At 38.5% G+C, this 18,280-nt stretch overlaps 1 protein-coding gene across 2 annotated transcripts; it reads right to left on the bottom strand.

The window, feature by feature from the left end:
• Positions 1 to 3,148: 3,148 nt before the first annotated feature.
• On the bottom strand, positions 3,149 to 18,091 carry SFPQ (splicing factor proline and glutamine rich). Of its 2 annotated transcripts, XM_039850982.1 has the most exons (13): positions 17,173 to 18,091; positions 16,140 to 16,328; positions 15,485 to 15,786; positions 15,288 to 15,383; positions 14,604 to 14,800; positions 14,422 to 14,506; positions 14,016 to 14,133; positions 13,616 to 13,664; positions 13,414 to 13,535; positions 7,856 to 11,004; positions 4,713 to 4,760; positions 3,987 to 4,076; positions 3,151 to 3,239 (listed from the first exon to the last, which is right to left on the bottom strand). In XM_039850982.1, exons 1-10 carry the CDS (start codon positions 17,980 to 17,982, stop codon positions 10,867 to 10,869), a joined length of 2,106 nt encoding a protein of 701 aa, XP_039706916.1. In that variant the 5' UTR covers positions 17,983 to 18,091; the 3' UTR covers positions 3,151 to 3,239; positions 3,987 to 4,076; positions 4,713 to 4,760; positions 7,856 to 10,866. The 2 variants fall into 2 exon arrangements, with proteins under 2 accessions (XP_039706917.1, XP_039706916.1); XM_039850983.1 differs by lacking the exon at positions 7,856 to 11,004 and having other exon boundaries at positions 3,149 to 3,239.
• Positions 18,092 to 18,280: the final 189 nt, after the last annotated feature.

The raw sequence follows: 18,280 nt of genomic DNA, 5'->3' as shown, positions 1-18,280 counted from the left end.
GATAACTTGCTGTGCTGAAAGCGGGTCACAGTGTGCAAAGAATAAGACAAGTTAGTTAGGAGACATTTTAATAGTCTAGGTGATTTCAGTACCTCCTGTTTCAAGCGGTTTGCAAGAACAAGGAAAAAACTCAGGATAAAGATCAAAATCCATAACATAGCCTACAAGGCCTTTCATGATCAAACTTCTGCCTACTGCTATGGCCTCTTAATATCACTCCCATTGCCTTTTTTTAAAAAAATTTTGAAATGTAATTCACATACAATTTAACGTTTTTTAGTGTATTCAGATATATACAGCTGTTACCAACTTTAGATTTTCATTACCTCAAAAAGAAACCCATTTAGCATTTACACCCCATTCTCTCATCTTAACCACTTTGTACATTTCTCTGAACATTTCCTATAAATAGAATCATATATTGTCCTTTGTGAGTGGGTTCACTTAGCATGTTTTAAAAGTTCACCTGTGTTGACTTTGTTTCTTTTTATGGCTAATATTCCATTGTTTGGGTATACCAAAGTTTATCCATCCATCAATTAACAGCCATTTGTTTCCACCTTTTCATTATAACACTAAACATTCACATACAAATTTTGTGCAAACATGTTTTTCTCAGGTTTTAAAATTAATGAGTTATAGGGTAACTGAAGAACTACTAGCATTTTTTATGGTGGCTGTACCGTTTTACATTCCTAACAGTAGCCTGTGAGGATTCCAATTTCTCCATATCCTTGGCCAACAGTTTTGTTTCTAGAAATTCTAGTGAGTATAAAGTGATTTTCTTTTACTCCTGCCCCCAATCTTACTGAGGTATAACTAAATTGTAAGATATTTAAAGTACACTGTGATTTGATATAGTTACGTGCCACTTTTAACAGGGATATTCTAAGAAATGCACTGTTAGTGCAGGCCATCACTGTGCAAACATCAGCGTGCACTCACACAAACCTAGGCAGTATAGCCCACTACACACCTAGGCTATAAGCCTGGTACAGCATGTTACTGTATAAAACACAAGGGTAAAAAATCAAGCACAAGTGAAAATGAGGCATTCGACAATAAAGATGAGGCTGTTCCTGGTGTAATATGGCATATTGCATGAGAGCACACTTTTGTTAAGTATACTCTAAAATAAAATAATAGTAAATATATAACCAGTAACAGTTATCGAGTATTATACAACATGCATAATTGTATGTGCCATATTACAACTGGCAGCATAGGTTTATACCAGCATTACTGCCAACAGGTGCATTGCACATTTTAAGGACATCACTAGATAGGAATTTTTCAGCTCCACTAATCTTATGGAACCACAGAATGTATATGCAGACCAGTCCACATTGACTGAAACATCAGCACATGACTATACATTGTGAAAGCATCCATCACCTTACATTTTTGAGAACATTTCTTAGTTGCAACGTGCTGTTCCGAACTAGTCAGACCTTATTCATCTTTACTAAAGTGGTGTCCCATGGTTTTGATTTGCAAATTCCCTGACGATGTCAAACATCTTTTCATGTGCTTATTAGCTATTTGTCTATATTTTTTCCAAAGAATTGGGGTGTTTTTGGTCATTTACATATTCTTCATAAAAGCCCCTAATCAGATAACCAATTTGCAAATCCTATTGGTTTTCTTCACTTAATGGTGTCCTTGGAAGCATAACGTTTTTAATGTTGCTAAGTCCAATTTACCTATTTGTTCTTGTTGCCTGTATTTTTGGTTTCATATCTAAGAATCCTTTGCCAAAGTGAGGGTCATGAAAATTTACCCATTTCCCCCCAGGTTTTAGTTTTCATTGCTATATTTAGTTGCATTTTTAGTCAATTTTTTATATGGTATGAGGTAAGGGGCCCTATGAATCTTATAATCAGCTCAGTTTTAAGAAAGCTGGGATCATGTATTTATAAATGTTTGGGGAATACTATGTTAACAAGTTTTTCAATCCATAAACGAGAGCTTTTCCCATTTAGATCTTCACAATTTCAAGTGTTTTTCACTCCCATTCTTTCGGTTATTTCTAAGTACTATGCTCCCTCTCTTACTTCAGGCATTGTTTGGTGGAACTCAACCCCTTTTTGGTGCAAAACATTACATGTTCTATATGTCACTTGTTAAAATCTTTGGGGCTTTATCATGTTTTAAGTTCTGAGATTCTTATGCTTGCTTTCCCCCCAACCTTGTCTCCACACTTAATGACATTATCAGGCATTATGCCAAATACTTAAATTACCAACTAATCAACATACAACCCCATTAGGCAGGAATTCTTAATCCTGTTTAATATCTGAGGTTAAGTAACTTGTTAAAACTAAAAGGTCTCTCCCAGGGCTTCCAATCCCTTCCAACACTAAGGTTCTATTACTAATTTTCCCCTAAGAGCTACATGGTTTCTAAAGCTTACCAAAATTATGATCCAATTAAAAAGGTAGTATGCTCATTTTACCAATGAACAAACCGCTACTTGAGTAACTTATGAGATAATGTGGCGGGGCAAATTGCAAAATACTTGAACTCAAGTAGTTAAGACCCCATTATGCCTTTAAACCACTGATTGTACTGCAGATTGCTTTTGCCTTGAGATCCATAAAGCTTCAGATCCTAACTTGGCAATTAGAAGATAAAGTTGAATCAAGACATGGACTCAAAAGATTTCTTAATTTGGGATGACTGGCCCCCCTGACATTTTGAAAAAATATGGCAACCACAGATAAGCAGAATGACTGGTCTCATACCTTGGCATACACACAGTTCAAAGCAAATTCCACAGGACCAGTGACTGCTGTGGCTTTCAACTCTGTTCCTTTGTGGCTACTTTAATCTTGAGTAAACTGTTCTGAATTCTAACTTTCTTCTCCCTAATCAGAGCAAGCTAATAAATTAGCATTTTAGGTATAAAACCTATAGAGTGAAGGCAATTTTAAAACGATGGCCAAATCAAATTAGTTATGACAGTGAAGAGCCATCTAACTGATTAAAAGGTTGAAGGAATTCTGTGAAGTCTCTAGAATTAGAATCCTATTCTATATTAAAATATCGAGTATCTTTTTAAAAGTTACCTAGGAAACAAATGATGACATAGGAAAACTCTAGAAAATGAAGAGAATCCTACTTAAAAACAAAACAAATAAAAGGACAATCTGATTTTAAAATGTCTTTATTAACAATTAAGTTGTTCATTCCTCTTTGCCCTCGTCCTCACTGGTTTCCTGGACACAGTTCACCTGATCCTGCCAATTAAAGGAAACAATTACTCCCAAAAGACGTTAAGAATCAGTTACCAAGTTCTCAAATATTTATCAGCACCAAGTAAATTTCCTAACACCAAAGAAATATTAATCAAGGAATGTATTAATATTTAATGGTCTATATAACTACTTTAAGATGTAGAGATTGTTTAAATTTCAAATGATTATGTGTCTTTTAAACCTGAGTAATACCTATCTATATTTCATATTCGATGAGGGGACAGTAAGCTACTATCCATGGCCACCTTTTTATAAAACTTTTATTGGACACAGCCATGTTCACTTGTTTATACATTCTATGATTGCTTTCCAGCTAGAACAGCAGAGTTGTACCCTTTAAAACTGCCAACCATTCTAGATCATCATTTTTATTATTTTATTCTCTCCATCTACTTTCAACTATATATAACCCCACCATATAACCATAGATGAAAAACAAAACAGGGAACTTCAAATTTTCCAAACCTTCCTCTGTATGGTGCTATGGACACAGGTGAATATATACACATTTTTATTGAAAATAAGTCCCTGTTTATCTGAGGCTTGAGCCAAACCAGCAAAGCCTACAACTTCAGAAGCTGTTAAAAGAAGTATAAAAACATTTCCTATAAGAAAAGTTTTAATGTAGAAGAAACTAAAATGAGAATTTCACACACAAGTAATTATTTTTGAACCACTGGAATCCTTTTGCCTGAAGGCAGTTTACAGAGTAAGAATTGCTTAACTTACCCTAGACAGTTCCATAGTCTGGCAAGTTTTGGCTTTCCTTCTTGGTTGGCTCATGCTGTATGATGTCTTGAGAACAAATATCTTATCCACCTATCATTAAAAATGTAATTTTATTAAAATAACATGCTCAGCATATCATATTCTTACTAATATTTAACATGTACATTTTATGTTTAGGTTCCAATCAGTGGGGTTCTTTGTTTTGCTATGTCATTGCTTGGGAAAGATCTAGCCTACAAGGTTATATTCTATTAAATTTTTTTCACATGTACTTATGAAATTTTCTCTCCTACCAATGACTACACAGTTATTCCTCTACTATTACTGGGTAATAAGAATCTTAAGGAGATTCTAAATGAGTCCTAAGTTGAATTCAGACTACTAAAAATACAGCATTTCTCCACTAATTCAAGCCTTCTTTTCTGCTCTTCTATATTTTCTCTACACAACCATGTACCACCTTTCCTCAGGTGTACTGTTTTTTTGTTTTTGCTTTTCTTTTTGGTGGAGGGACAGGGGGTAATATTCCTCATCTTTTCTCTTTCCAGATCACAAACATGCATATACCTACTTTCGAAAACAGAAAAATAGAACTGTCTTAGGAGACATTTTAAAAATCAAACATGTTTCACCCCACATAGCTAAATGAATTTATTTAACCATTAAATAGAAAATAAAACCCAAAAGTCTTCTACTTCAAAGGTTAAGATTTCTAAGGAAACTTACTTCTAGTCAATGATCACTCCAATATCAGCCAACATCAATTATTCGTACCTAAAGAATAATAAGAAAAAGTTAATGTAAAAGACAAGGGTATAAGGTTTGAAAATGCTAGTTAACTTCAAAATTTAAAGAGTAAAATTCCAGAGACCAAGATTGGGGGCAAGTTACAGCATAAAAAAATAGGAAGAAATTTCATGGGGGGGGAAGATCTAAAATTATTCTTATGTCAAGTAATAAAGTAGACACCTGAATTAGAATGAAAACTGCATCTTCTTTAAAATACAAAAGCCTAACTATTTTCACCAGTCTGAGCACAATAAAGTTTGACTGCAACCCAAAATATACTATCCCTTATGTGAAGGTATGTGACAACGTTTACCTTACCAAATGCGTTTTAACATTGGCTCTTTTTTTCATAAAAGCACATACCCTGCTTCCTCATTCAAGTATGTCTTCCATTCTCAGGTGGACTGAACCACCTTCAGCAGTCCTCCAAGAGTGTCCTTCCCATTCCACAGTACACAACAATGCAGTTGTTACCCTGCAATCCTATACTCTTGCCTCGTTCTTTCCCTTTAAGTCCTCACTGAGTTTTAAGTTAGGGTAGGGAAGCTATGCCTTATTGGGACAGCAAGGAACCTGAGTTTTTTCTTAAGAAGACATTCACCTTCACTATAAATGCCTGCAGGGCCACAGTGCACAAAAACCAGAAAGATCAGCATTAACTAAAGTTCCAGGTTTTACTTCCTCCCTGATTATCAGTTACTGCCAAGGGTATATGAAATAGAGTTCCCTGTTGCACATGTACCATCCATAAGGGATACTATATCGTTTTGCATTCTTCCCCCATTCTCCAGATTATCCTATTCTGCATCCAGCACCCACCCTCTTTTTCACCCTCCAAATAAAATCTTTTCAGCACTGGTGTTCAAAAGCAACATTTTTATGGTTGATGGTTTATCAACAACTGTGAGATGTCCACAGTTGAATCTTAAAAATTGCCAATCATTATCTAGCAGCAATGACAGATGATTAGGAGCAGTCAAATCCTCCGAGTTCTTTCCCTAATAGGCAGCCATTTGAGAACTGCACTAGCTGACAAGAGCACTGAAACATTATCAGCTAAAGCCAAAACCAAAAAAGGCCGAGAACAAACATCCTGGCTCTCTAAAACCTGTCCAAAATCATTAAGGGAAAGGCAGTAAATGCAGGACTGTAGATCATGTCACTGCAGCTGACAATGATTAACAATAGGATACATGCAACCCCCATTAAGTTTAAAAGTCCAAAACTAGTCACACGCATCTCTTTATTTGGAAAAAGTGAGATTATGCATTCTTTGTAGGTTTTGCAACCTTGTGTAAAGAGCACCCATTGCATTTCTTTCATCTTTCAGAAAGCACCTGTATCTGTTTCCAAGGGCCTAACAGTACGAAAATGCATTCTGGCATCACACTTCTGAACGTCACACCATTCTCAGTAAAAAGAATAATTTTGGTTTGTAGCAAGGAAAGATTATGAAATACAACGCAAGCACCTCGGTAGTGTTATTACTGAAACCCATTTATTCCCAGCTTTTTGACTGATTTTTTAAAAATCCTCTGCACTATGATTCACAAATTATAGCTACGTACAAATCAAAACTAGTAAGAATCAACTTAAGTCACAGGTTTCTCATTCGAAAGTGCAAAAGCCTATATTCATCTTGAAATGAGCAGAAACAAAATTAACCCCCCACCCCAATGATGTTCCTGAAGTCCGTATTATATGTATAACAAGTACAGTCTCTTAAAATTGTTATTAAGAAATAAACCTGAGCTTTTATTTCTAAATACTCAATCACTAAAATCACGGTAGTCAACTGCTGGCCACCGATTTAATGGATTATGCCACAGGAAAACCCCATCCGGGTTGTATGCCAATTTAGTGACAACCTTGTCACTAATACCTAGCATTACGTTTGCCTTGCATTGTATTATTCAGATAGAGAGTTAAACTAGTCACCATTTGCTCTTTCATCTAGCAGGAGTCAAGTTATTTGCTTAAATGGACTACATACTAAAGTACAAATTTGTCCCCCATCTTGTGAATTGCTTGCCAAAGAGCAAGCCATTTTTGATACAACGGAAGAAAATTCTCAGTCAAGAAGTTTTCACACATTTATACAAAATAAACCAAACTTTCCAGTTACAGAGCAGAAAGCATTATACGTGAAAAGCTGTTTCTCACGCATGCTAGCTAAAAAACCAGTTAAGACCAGAGTTGAGTTGAGGTCTGGAACAACAGACGAAGCAAAACTTAAGTCCTAAGCAACAAAAGGTGTTTTTTGAAGACTTTTTTTTTTTTTAAGTAATTGCACATTCTGGATTATAGCATCACATCCCTAAAGCTAAGGGAACCAAATTTAAAAAGCTACTCTGAACATTTGCAGTTATCCTACAGAATACGACGGAGTCTTATGATTGGGAAATGATTCCCAACACATATTCAACTGCAGGCAGGTCAATGTGCCACATCAGTTTCCCCCAAGTTTAGAGCAAACGTATTTAGACAAATCAAATAACTTAAACTATTCACGTTAGATTCCCATCTAAGCCCGTTAGTAACAAAGGTGTTTCCATGGAGCCCATTTTAAAAAAACATTTTAAATCACATTACAAAAAAACTGTACTTTGTCTTAATTCACTCAACCTGCAGAATAATTACCAAGATTGCATTCTGAAATTGATAGTGGGCAGGTCAGTCTGCTACAACAGAGTAATTATCACAGGCTATACAGTCCATGTCAAGATGCTAAAAGCATTCTACTTCTCAGGTATGGTTTGGTTCCCTTTCCCCCGCACCACTGATGCGTTCCACCTTATCTTCAGTTACGATGCAACTTAAGAAGACCACACAACTGAAGCAGATATACCAAAGAAGCAAGTTTGCACTTTTTATCTGAGAACTGCAACAGCACTGAATTCTGCCTGACAAATTACAGTTCTAAACCCAAACCCACGCAGTTTTGATAAGCTAGCTTTACCATACAAGTGTTAGTTAGGTGCTGCACTGTTATTTCATTGTCAGAAGTGTGATGTCAGAATGCCCACGGAATAAAAGTACATAGCAAGTCACCAAGTTAGATTATATTGCTTGTTACCTACCTGTATGCAGTCGGCAATGAGAATCTTGGAGCAAGCAGGAATACTACATCCGGGTCCTAATGTCCATTGCCATTTGCGGTACTACGTTCCTCACAGTTACGCACTGCAGAAATGCTGGCTAAATGCAGTTATGTAGCAGGCCACTACTTTAATAGTGCATAATTGCAGTCCAAGAACACCAGAAAACATTCCGTCACAACTTAGTGGCTTGCCCAAGAAAAGCCAAGTATCTAAATTTTTATCTGCCATAATATGCCACTTGTAAAAATTGCACAGGCGTAACATTACAAATTCCCAAATTAGAATCTGTTTATATTAGTGGTATAACATCTATAAAGAGTGGTGGGGTTTATAGTACTTCTTAAGGAGTTTAATTAGTGTTCTAAGCAAAGAAGATTATGATTTCACTAAATAATGTGAGCCAATGTGTTAAACTACCTAATGAAATACACTGGGGTCTCTCTTAGAGAATGCAGTATTTTAATGATTAGGAGTACTATGTTTAAAAATTATCAGTGTTCCTCTTAAAACAGTAAATACTGAGAGAAAGTGGAGAAGAGGAAAATGGGGGCAGGTGATTTATTTAAGAAAAATGACTAAATTCTTCCAAAGTACTACCTTCCCTTTCCCACCCCAAGTTTCATATCAGCTTTTAGGCAACTACTTTTTAAGATGACTTAAATTCACATTAGGCTAAAAACTATCATATACATTACATTGCAAGACTTATAGAAAGTCTATTTGAGTAGCTTACAACCCTTGGTACACTGCTATTTCAGTGATAAAAGTAAAAAAAAAAACTTAGTTGAAACTAAGCAACATTATTTGCTAAACAACGTTTAGCCATTCTACAGCCCACAGTGAGGCTATCAAAACCACAACTTTCAGCAGATTATCCATTAGCATCCTTCACCACTCTTCAAAGGTACAGTACTACCAAAAGCTTATTTTTAGGGGTCTTTGCCAGCATCCCTTATAAAGAAAGGCATGTAATCTGAAAAATAAACTGAAACATTAATTTTATAGGCAGATTTTCCCATTTCCCCACCAGCCCCCGCCCACATACATACAAGTTCACCCTCTGTGGGTGTCCCATGAACACCCCTTATTTTATCATTAGCGGAGTCCCTACCATACAATATCAAATTGTAATGGACTCCTTTCAAATCAAGACCTTTGTTTCCGTCCAGAAAAATCTCAAATATCACCAATTCATAACTTGACTGGGGACAAAACTTCCTCATTGATATAATTATGGTAGAACTACCCATTTCCGGGTGTCTTGGTGAATAAACATTTTCTCTGAGATTCTCTCCCTTAATTAGCGCACCATGTACCTGTCAGTCACACGACCAGAATTGGGTGGCATGCCTGTATACCCCTCTAGTGTTTTTAGTATTATCCAGTTTCCTATGCAGAAAGTGCTCAATTGTTTCAACAATGGATTTCCCTTTGTACTCAGGCACCAAACTAAACTTTAGCATTTTAACCAAGATTTCATTTAGAATTTTACTTTTGCCAATTAGCACCAAGAACAGAAGTGAAAAGGAGGAAGACACATTCAAGAGTTCTATAATGTACAAAAATTTGAATGGAACCATAACTAAGAACAAAGCCAAACCATTCAATTACTTTACCCTACTTTTAGAAAGCTGTTCCTCTGCTAATATATACACTGGGAAAGCAAGTTCTCACTGTGCTAAGACAATGGTAACGATGTACTTTTAGTATTAAGTCAAAATCTTATTTTTATGGAAGATTCAATGACATTGACAAAGAATTGGCAACACCATCGAAACAGTCTCCAAGTTTTACAGTGAGAGTGATGTTCATATTTTTACTATGTAGCCTGAGCGACTCTCCAGATTATGCTACATCAAAAGAAACTATGAAAAAACAGATTAACAAATATTTTAAATTAAGAATGGTTATCTGCAACCCTATTTGTTAAGTCACCACTAACTCTTAGAGAAGAGAGCAAGCAAGATTTTTTATAGTCCTACAGATTTTGCCCAACAGAAGTATCACAAGGAAATGTAAAAGTTAGAGTACAAATGTATATATTGTTAAAACTACTTTATGCTTACTATACTTATTTTCAAGTTTAATTATCCAGACTAAACCCCGTCTTTATAAATCACTTGAAGTAATACATGAAAAGACTTCATGTTTAACAATCTTTAATTCAAATATGAAAGTTCAATACAAGCCATTTGTAGGGCTTGGGACTTATTCTTTTAAAAACAAGAATAGAGGAATGCAACAAAATGATCTTTCCACTTTTTCTTCAGAAACTTTCAAGGAAAGGATAGATCATAGGGCCATAAAAGATCCATTTACTTGAACCCACTTTCTCCCCCTACCAAGTCTTACACCCATTCCATAATCTTAATAGACATTCCTGAATGAAGATTTACAGTTCAGCTTTGCTTACATAACCATTTAAAAGTACTTAGCACTGCTTGCTTCCTATAATGCCAAACAAATCAAATCATGAAACTACTTCGATATGCATTTCTTCTTTTTAAAACAAGGGGGTACTTATTTGTAGAAAGCAATACTTAGCCTACAAATACATTTCCCAGAAATGGCGTATGCCATTTGAAGGTCTAGACACTCTCATGCTTTCAAAGTGGAATACCTAGCCTAATGTGCATAGAAGCATGAATGGCAAAGTTGAAGATCAATATAACTATTTTATCTATTTATTTGAAGCACAGTAAAAAAAAAAAAATGGTACACTTTGGAAATTCAGTGGCACAAGGTACACTGCCATAACTTGAGGGACATTATACAGTTAAAAAAAAGTGAAATAAAAAGGAAAAAAATTCCCCTGTTTCAAACACTGCATTACATAATTTTACCTGCCCAAATAGACCATTTACAAATATTAGGTCAATAAACTGCTAACATCCATAAAAAGGTAGCTTTCTTACTAAAATGCAAGAATTTAAAAGATTGGTATCTAAACAAGACAAAAACAAACTGGAATGAAAGCCTAGATATCACATCTAAAATCGGGGTTTTTTGTTTGGGCCTTCATACTCTTCTCTCCCTCTACCATATCCTGCCGGAGTTCCAGGCCCCATTCCTCTAGGACCCTGTCCACCCACAGGTCCCGCACCTCCCTGCCCAAAGCGCTCAGTACGCTATTGGAACAGTAATTAACAGTTCATTATATGTAGTTGATGTCCATGTGTGTTAAGTAAATATTTTAGAAGGTTCCGTAGTCAACGTTCGTCGATACAATCACCAATGAGTCGATCCACAGGTACCGGGAACATAGAAAGGAAAAAAGGGTAATTTGAAAATTAGTTTACGATAATACATGCCTTGTGGTATGTTCCCACTTGAGCCATTCTCATACACCTGTTTCACAGAACAGATCTTCCCTGTAGTGCTAAAAAATTTAAAAATTAGTGTAGATGTGAAAACCCATTCCAAAATGAGTTTTAAGAAATTTCACATCAGAGTAACCCACTGAAAAGCTTGCAAACTTCTCACTTTCAAGGTCTGAACGGGAAATTTAATTTCCAAGTAAGCCTAACAAGCCCAACCAGACAGATTCAATTCACTCAATGAAGTGACAAAGACCTACTCACCAGTTAGTGGCATGTGCTGCATAAGAAACCTTGTGCTTTTCAAGATCTTAAGACACATCTGCTAAGTTGCAGAAATCTTAAAAGGTTCAAAGTTTTAATAAAATGCTACCAGACTACAAAAAAGAAAAAGCATAAAAGACTAATAGATTTAGTCACTTAAAACGACACAGTAACTTGATTGAAAGAACTCGTATTGCCAAATTCTCACAAGTATACCACCTTCACAGCCATCACTATATAACCAGAGACAATTACGTTCACAGTACTATTATGTATTATTACATATTGACTGAATATACAGCCCACCCCCATAGAGCCCAACTTTTCCCTTAGGTCTTTGTTAAGTCCACTGGCAGTTAGCTATGATTCCATGTTTTCGTTCTCTCTCAAACAGTATAACACCAAACTTAAGTGACTGCAATAAAGCAGGAGTTCATTATTCCATCTAGTTTTAGGTACCTTTAGTCTTAGAAATCTATACACCCAAACAGAAGAACTCTACAGATGTGCAAGCACAACAGTCTGAACTATCTTTCAAACTCCATTTAAAACAGATCGGTTACTGAGAATTACTCCAAAAAACATAAAACAGAAAAATGGTATCAGGGTTTAACTAATACTATTCATAATTTCAATGTGTTTCTTACAAAATACTGTAAAAGGCTACTTGGAAAAAACTAAGTCTCAATCCTTTAAACTATTTTTCAAAATCCTAAAAACTTTAGGGTTTTAGCACACTGTTACTGTGTATTTCAAAAAGTGAAAAAGAAAATTTTGGGGTTTCATGATTATGTTATTACGACATCTTAGAACCTGAAAGAGCTACCTGTTACATGGAATGTAGAAACTACTATGTGACTATTATGTCAAATTAAATTTTACAGATTTGTTTACATACCTACAATCTGCCTTTTAGGAAGCACGTAAGCCAATGTTACCCACATTACTTTAAAAATTCAATTTGAAGAAAGATAATAGCACTCCATTTAACCCAACCAGCTATTTACAGTTCTATTTCCCAAAACGCCATAAGTGGATTTTAAATAGGTGAAGCCCCATACTAAATCCTTATGTTCCTATTTGTAAAATAAATCCAGTGAGTTACATGCTGCAGCTTCCTTCCTTTGCCAAAAGCTTATAGGTGAATTAATCAGATTCAGTTCAGTTGTGAAAATACACTTTTCTCTAAAGCCAATACTCAGTTCTCCTAAGGATTTTGTAAAGCCCTAAATACAGCCACTCAGACCAATTCACTTGGTTGTTCTAAAGCATCCTGACAGGCTATCTGCACAGCTAAAATGATAGTATTACTAAGTTTCAAATCAAATGCACACAACCAGTATGCTTAAAATTATCACTTATTTTTGGTACCCTGCAGCAAAATAGAGATGTCAGTTTTAGAAGATGTACCTATAGACAGGCCCAACGGATGGGAAACGACGAGTCAAAACGTTAAATAATTCTCCTTTCATGGGTAGAAGCCACAAATATAGGTCAAAGTCCTACACGTCACTAAAACATGCCTAGAAGCTGCAAACTACAAGTCTAATACATACTTATGGCAAATACCAGCTAAACGAACAACAGTTTGCCATTTGATTACTCTCACTTGGATGTAGAATAATCAGGTACATTATCTAACATTTAGAATTTGGATTTGCCATGCGCTGGAGTGCAAAAGTACACAAGCAATATAATGGAAAGCACCTAAGTCTACTTATTGCCAAAGATAACTCCAACATACTACTGACAGCATTGACTTCCCATTGGCAACCGTTATCTGTTTAGGTTACCACACACTGAGATCTTCTATGTTGCCAAAGTATTCCTCGATATTACGATTTACATGATAGGGGAACTAAAAGAGGTCCAGTCACCTACTTTAAAAAAAAACACACACACGTAAGTTGTGAAAATGAGAATTTCCTTTGTACTACGTCCCACAAGATACATTACCATGTCGCTTCCCATCATGGAACCACTCATAGTTGCTGGTGGAACTCCAGGATTAGCTTCATAACCTATGCCACCACCACCACCTAAAGGTGGAAATTTCTGGCCTCCAGAACCATAGGGATCTAGGAAACAAAAATGCTGGTTACAACTCAAAAAGAATATTGCTCTCTAATGGTACTGCTAATTTAATTTTCTCACTTACCTCCCATGTTCATTGCTCCTCCACCACCCATTCTCATGTCTCTTTCTCTCTGAAAAAAAAAAAGGAATCTATTTCACATACCTGTACTATACCCATATCATTGAGTACAAAGAAATTCCCAAATCTAATTTGTTTTTAACCTCTTAAAAAAAAAGGTTCATTAAGACAATTTTAAAAATCAATATTCTGAAACCAGTTATTGAGACTCAATTATCGAAAAGACCTAAAAGTTCCTTCCCAACCAATGAAATACTTGACCCACCCAAAAAGACAAAACTCTAAGGCATATCGCAATAAAATAGCTATGTGAAATGTTATATTCAACAGAGTAAAATTTCATTCTAGGTACCTACAAGTTTCGTAGACAACTCCAATTAGATTGCAATAGAAGTTTACTTACTGGATCCATGTAGCCCATTCGGCTATAACTTTCTTCTCTTTGGCGTCTCATTTGTTCTTCCATTTCACGTTGACGGATCATCATCTCTTCCTCCCTCCTACGTCGTTCCTCCTCTTGCCTGGAAATGCACATCAAGCACATATACCAAAGTATTTTATCCACATCTTTTAAAATTCAACTTGAAGAAAACTAGCAGTTTGTTTAACAGCTCTACAAAGTCTAAGTTAGAACAAACACACATAAAGAGCTAGAGAGTAAATCTAGAATAGCCCCAGAGACATTCTAGCAAAGGAAATAAGCATCATTTATAAAAATCTTACACACAATTCCAACGTAAGTATTATACCAACATTGACAAACCTCTCTGTACTTCAAGAAGCAAAGGCTTAGTTTAACAAAATTTTACCTTAATTGCATTTCTTTACGTTTCTGCATTTCTTGATTGTGAAGTTCTTCCATGCGTCTTAATTCTTCCTGGCGTCGCATCAGATCTGAACATTGGAAAATTTTGTTTTGGATTCACATTAATGAGGTCCTAGTAAGTTTAAAAAGCACTTGATCCTATCAGCAAAATTCACAGTCTTTTACCTTGACGCAAAAGATTTGCCTGATGCTCATGATAGGCATCTTCCATTTCACTTTCCAATTTGTCTTTTGCATCTTTCATGTTTTTTTCAACTTGTTCCCTTTGCTGTTTCTCCATTTCATCTAAGGACTTCCATCGCTGAGAATATTCGTACTCAAATGTGCCATGCTGGGCAAAACGAGGAGGGGTTTCTCTCTCTCTGACAATATTTAAACATGAATCAATTTAGATGCACACAAGGAATACTACCTGAACCCCCTAAAAACAATGGTCTTTCTCCTAGCCTATCACTTGTAATACCAAGAGGCAAAAACCACCTAGGTTCATATAAAGTATCTTCACAGCAAAAACACACATCCCAGAAGAGGAAATAAATCCTATCTTCCTCATTTCCTAATTGTTTCCTCTAACCAAATTCTTATTCAAGAAAAATTTCCCCACCCTAAGAAATGAGACTACCTACACATCATACAACTGTTTTAAGGACATGACTACATGAAATATACCTGTCAGAAAATAAAACTAGGCATTTGAATATCTACTCCAAAACCTCTAACTTTCTGACCCTGAAGTTTTTATGAATATCCATTTCTAAGTATTTCGCGCATTTTAGGCAAAACTGAAAAATTACTAGAACAAGTTCAAGCTGATGCTTAAAAACTGCCCAATAGTTTAATCAATCTTACTTTTGATACATAGGATTCTTCTGTGCAAGTTTTTCAGGAAGACCGTCTTCATCATCTAATTGTTCAAGCGGTTCCACAATGACTGGACGAGGTGTTCTAGTAACAAAAATGGTTCCATCTTAACTTTTTTTCTAGTTTTAATCACAACTTCCCCATAAAGTTAAACAGAAATTATTAAAAGAAGCACAAAAACTTACGTTGTCAGTAAGAAAACGCCTTCACTGCACCTTTCAAATGCTTTTCTTGCTGCTGGTTTAGAAGCAAATTCAACAATGCCTTTCCCTGTAGATCTTCCACGGTCATCCACAATTACAACGGCCCTTTCAATAGGACCAAACTGGCTAAAGGCTTCTTCCAACAGTTCATTGGAAACATAAGGTGAAAGATTGCGAACTGAAAGGGCAGCAGCATGTGTGGCAAAGCGAACCCGAAGCTGTCTACCTCTCATGGGTGTATCATCGAGTTCTGCTTTGGCAATTTCAGCCAATGCCCTAGATTCCTGAAAGTTATCAGAAATACTCATGTTAATAACCTCAAACACAGACTAATGCCCACTGTGAAACTGTCATAAGCCTAACCACCATTACCATTCTTCCTCCAGTTCCGTTCAAACCTACTTCAGGCAGCTGCCCCGCCGCCCCGCGCCCCCCTCCACCATTCAGGCAGATCCTTAAATGCCTTACTCAGCCACTCCCCTTGTTTCTTAGGTTCTGACAATTACGCACTATATAAGCAGTCACATCTTTCTTGTAAAAATGATAAAAAATTTAAAGACTAATTTATTCTTGGTTTAAAAACCAATACATTTAACAGCAAAAAAAGACTTTTAATAATACACAAAATCACACTCACAAGCTTAATAAATCCGAATCCTTTGCCTTTGTTGATAAAAACTTCTCCTGGTTCTCCATATTTAGCAAATAGCCTTTTGAATTCGTCCTCCGTAATATCAGCAGGCAAATTCCCAACAAACAATCGACAACGCTGAGTGTAAGTTTTTTCTCCGGGTCTCCTCAAGAGAGACAAGTTGGCTTTAAACCCCTAATGAAAAAGGAAGGGGATTTTCAGACATCAGTGACCTCTGCAAACAGGGAAACCCAATCACTTTTTGATTTTTATTTTATTTCAGTTTCAGATATACAGTACATTAGTTGGATATTTATATAGCTTATGCAGTGATCCTCTTGGTTACTCTAGCACCCACCTGGCACTACACATAGCCATTACAATACTATTGAACAACAATTTTTCCTCTTCCCAAACTGGAAGGGTTGCTCTTCTGCTCCGTTTAAAGTCAAAGCAAGGTTCAACTACATAGGTGCGGTTTCTAACATAATCACTGTCGTAACAGCAAACACCTCACATCATTCAAAATACTCTTTGAGAACTGTCACTCAAACTTCACTACAGAATAGCTATCTCGTGAGACCTGTATGCTAAGCGTTCCGACAAATTTAAATCCTACCATACAAAATTTAAAATGAAGTAAAAAAGAAAATGACCAAATTTGGTTGTCACCGACAAGAACCTGCCCTTTTCAGACCGTTGACTCTCCCGATCTCTCCAACCCTACATATCACGCTGTACTTTCCTCTGGTTCCCCAAATCCGCTAGCTTTAACAAGATCCATCACAGCTTCTCATCGCCTCTTTCCTCAGGCCATCCATCCTCTCTCAGTCCTGTCAGCCGGGGGGCCAATCCCGGAGCAGGCTAGCGGACCACGCAGTCCGCCCCTCTCTCCCGCAGCCCGCCCCGCCCTCAGCCGCCCGCGCGCAGACGCCTTTCCGGTCTCCGACAAAATGGAGGCCGACGCGGGGGGAGGGGAATGAGGAGTGGGTCGCCGCCATCTTAGGAAAACCAACGCGTAGCTCCGGGAGACACTTACCTCCGAGTCGGAGATCTTCTCCTCGCTGCGGCCAACGGGCCCGCCAGGCGGGGGCCCCTGGTGGTGCTGCTGGTGGTAGGGTGGGTGATGCTGCCGGCCTCCGCGGGGCTCCCCGCCTCCTCGGTGCGGCGGCTTTGGATGGCCGCCAGGAGCGCTTAGGCCTGGACCACCGCCGGGCTTCGGCCCGCCTGGCATTTTGCCGCCTTTGGGGCCGCCAGGTCCTGGGCCCTGCTTGGGCCCTGGGCCCGGGACCCCCGGGGGTGGAGGCGGCGGCCCACCGGCCTGAGGAGGAGTGGTGGGGACCCCACTGCTCGGAGGAGCGGGCGGGGGCGCCCCAGGGGGCGCGGAGGTGACAGCGGGCGGTGGGGTCGGGGTGGGGCCTGGCCCCGTAGTAGCCCCGGAGGTTGGGGGAGTAGCGGGCGGCGCCGATCCGGAGGCCGGCGCAGCGCTACCTACTCCGGGAGCTGGGCCGGGTCCCTGAGGAACGACGGGCTTGGACGAGTCCTGTGGCGGTGGCGGCTGCTGATGCGGTGGTGGCTGTTGATGCGGCGGCTGAAGCGGCGGCGGCTGCTGCGGTGGCGGCTGCTGCGGCGGTGGTTGCTGCTGCTGTTGGTGTGGAGGCGGTGGCGGGATCGGGGGCTTGGGGCCACCCTGGACCGGGCCGGGACCCATGGGTCCACGGTTCTGATTGAGGCCCATACCGGGCGGCGGGGAACGGAAGTCATGGAGGCCACCTCGACCACCGCCTCCTCCGCGTCGGTGGAAGCCACCACCGCCACCTCCGCGGCTCCGGAACCGATCTCGAGACATGTCTGTGATCAAGGGGCGGTCAAGACAGAAGCGGAGAAGACGCTCAGGGAACGTAGAGGCCACCTTGCTTCGCACAAGATGGCGGATGACACAGGCTGCGCGCCGTCTTTGTCCTCTTCTTATATAGGCCAGCTAGAATGGCTCCGCCCATTTCTTGATCGGTAGCTCCAATAGCCAATTGCAAATGCCGTACTTGATGACACTAAGTTACGAAGCGCTAACCTTTTTATTGGCTCCTAGGTGAGAGGCGGGAGTAATGTTGGCCAGTGAGCGGAAAAGGAGTTGGCTGTGGACCACT

Source organism: Pteropus medius, unplaced genomic scaffold (assembly GCF_902729225.1).
Source record: "Pteropus medius unplaced genomic scaffold, Ma_sr-lr_union100, whole genome shotgun sequence".
Classification (NCBI taxonomy): Eukaryota; Metazoa; Chordata; class Mammalia; order Chiroptera; family Pteropodidae; genus Pteropus; species Pteropus medius.
The sequence above is the reverse complement of the archived record's forward strand: the minus strand, read 5'-3'. Positions and strand labels throughout refer to the sequence as shown.

What these genes read in the sequence shown, in the direction of transcription:
- SFPQ (XM_039850982.1), bottom strand. Translation starts at nt 17,982, where the DNA reads ATGTCTCGAGATCGGTTCCGGAGCCGCGGAGGTGGCGGTGGTGGCTTC. An exon ending in AAGAATCCTATGTATCAAAA is followed by an intron (nt 14,801 to 15,287) that starts GTAAGATTGATT and finishes AAATATTGTCAG; the next exon opens with AGAGAGAGAAACCCCTCCTC. An exon ending in GGCAAATCTTTTGCGTCAAG is followed by an intron (nt 14,507 to 14,603) that starts GTAAAAGACTGT and finishes TCCAATGTTCAG; the next exon opens with ATCTGATGCGACGCCAGGAA.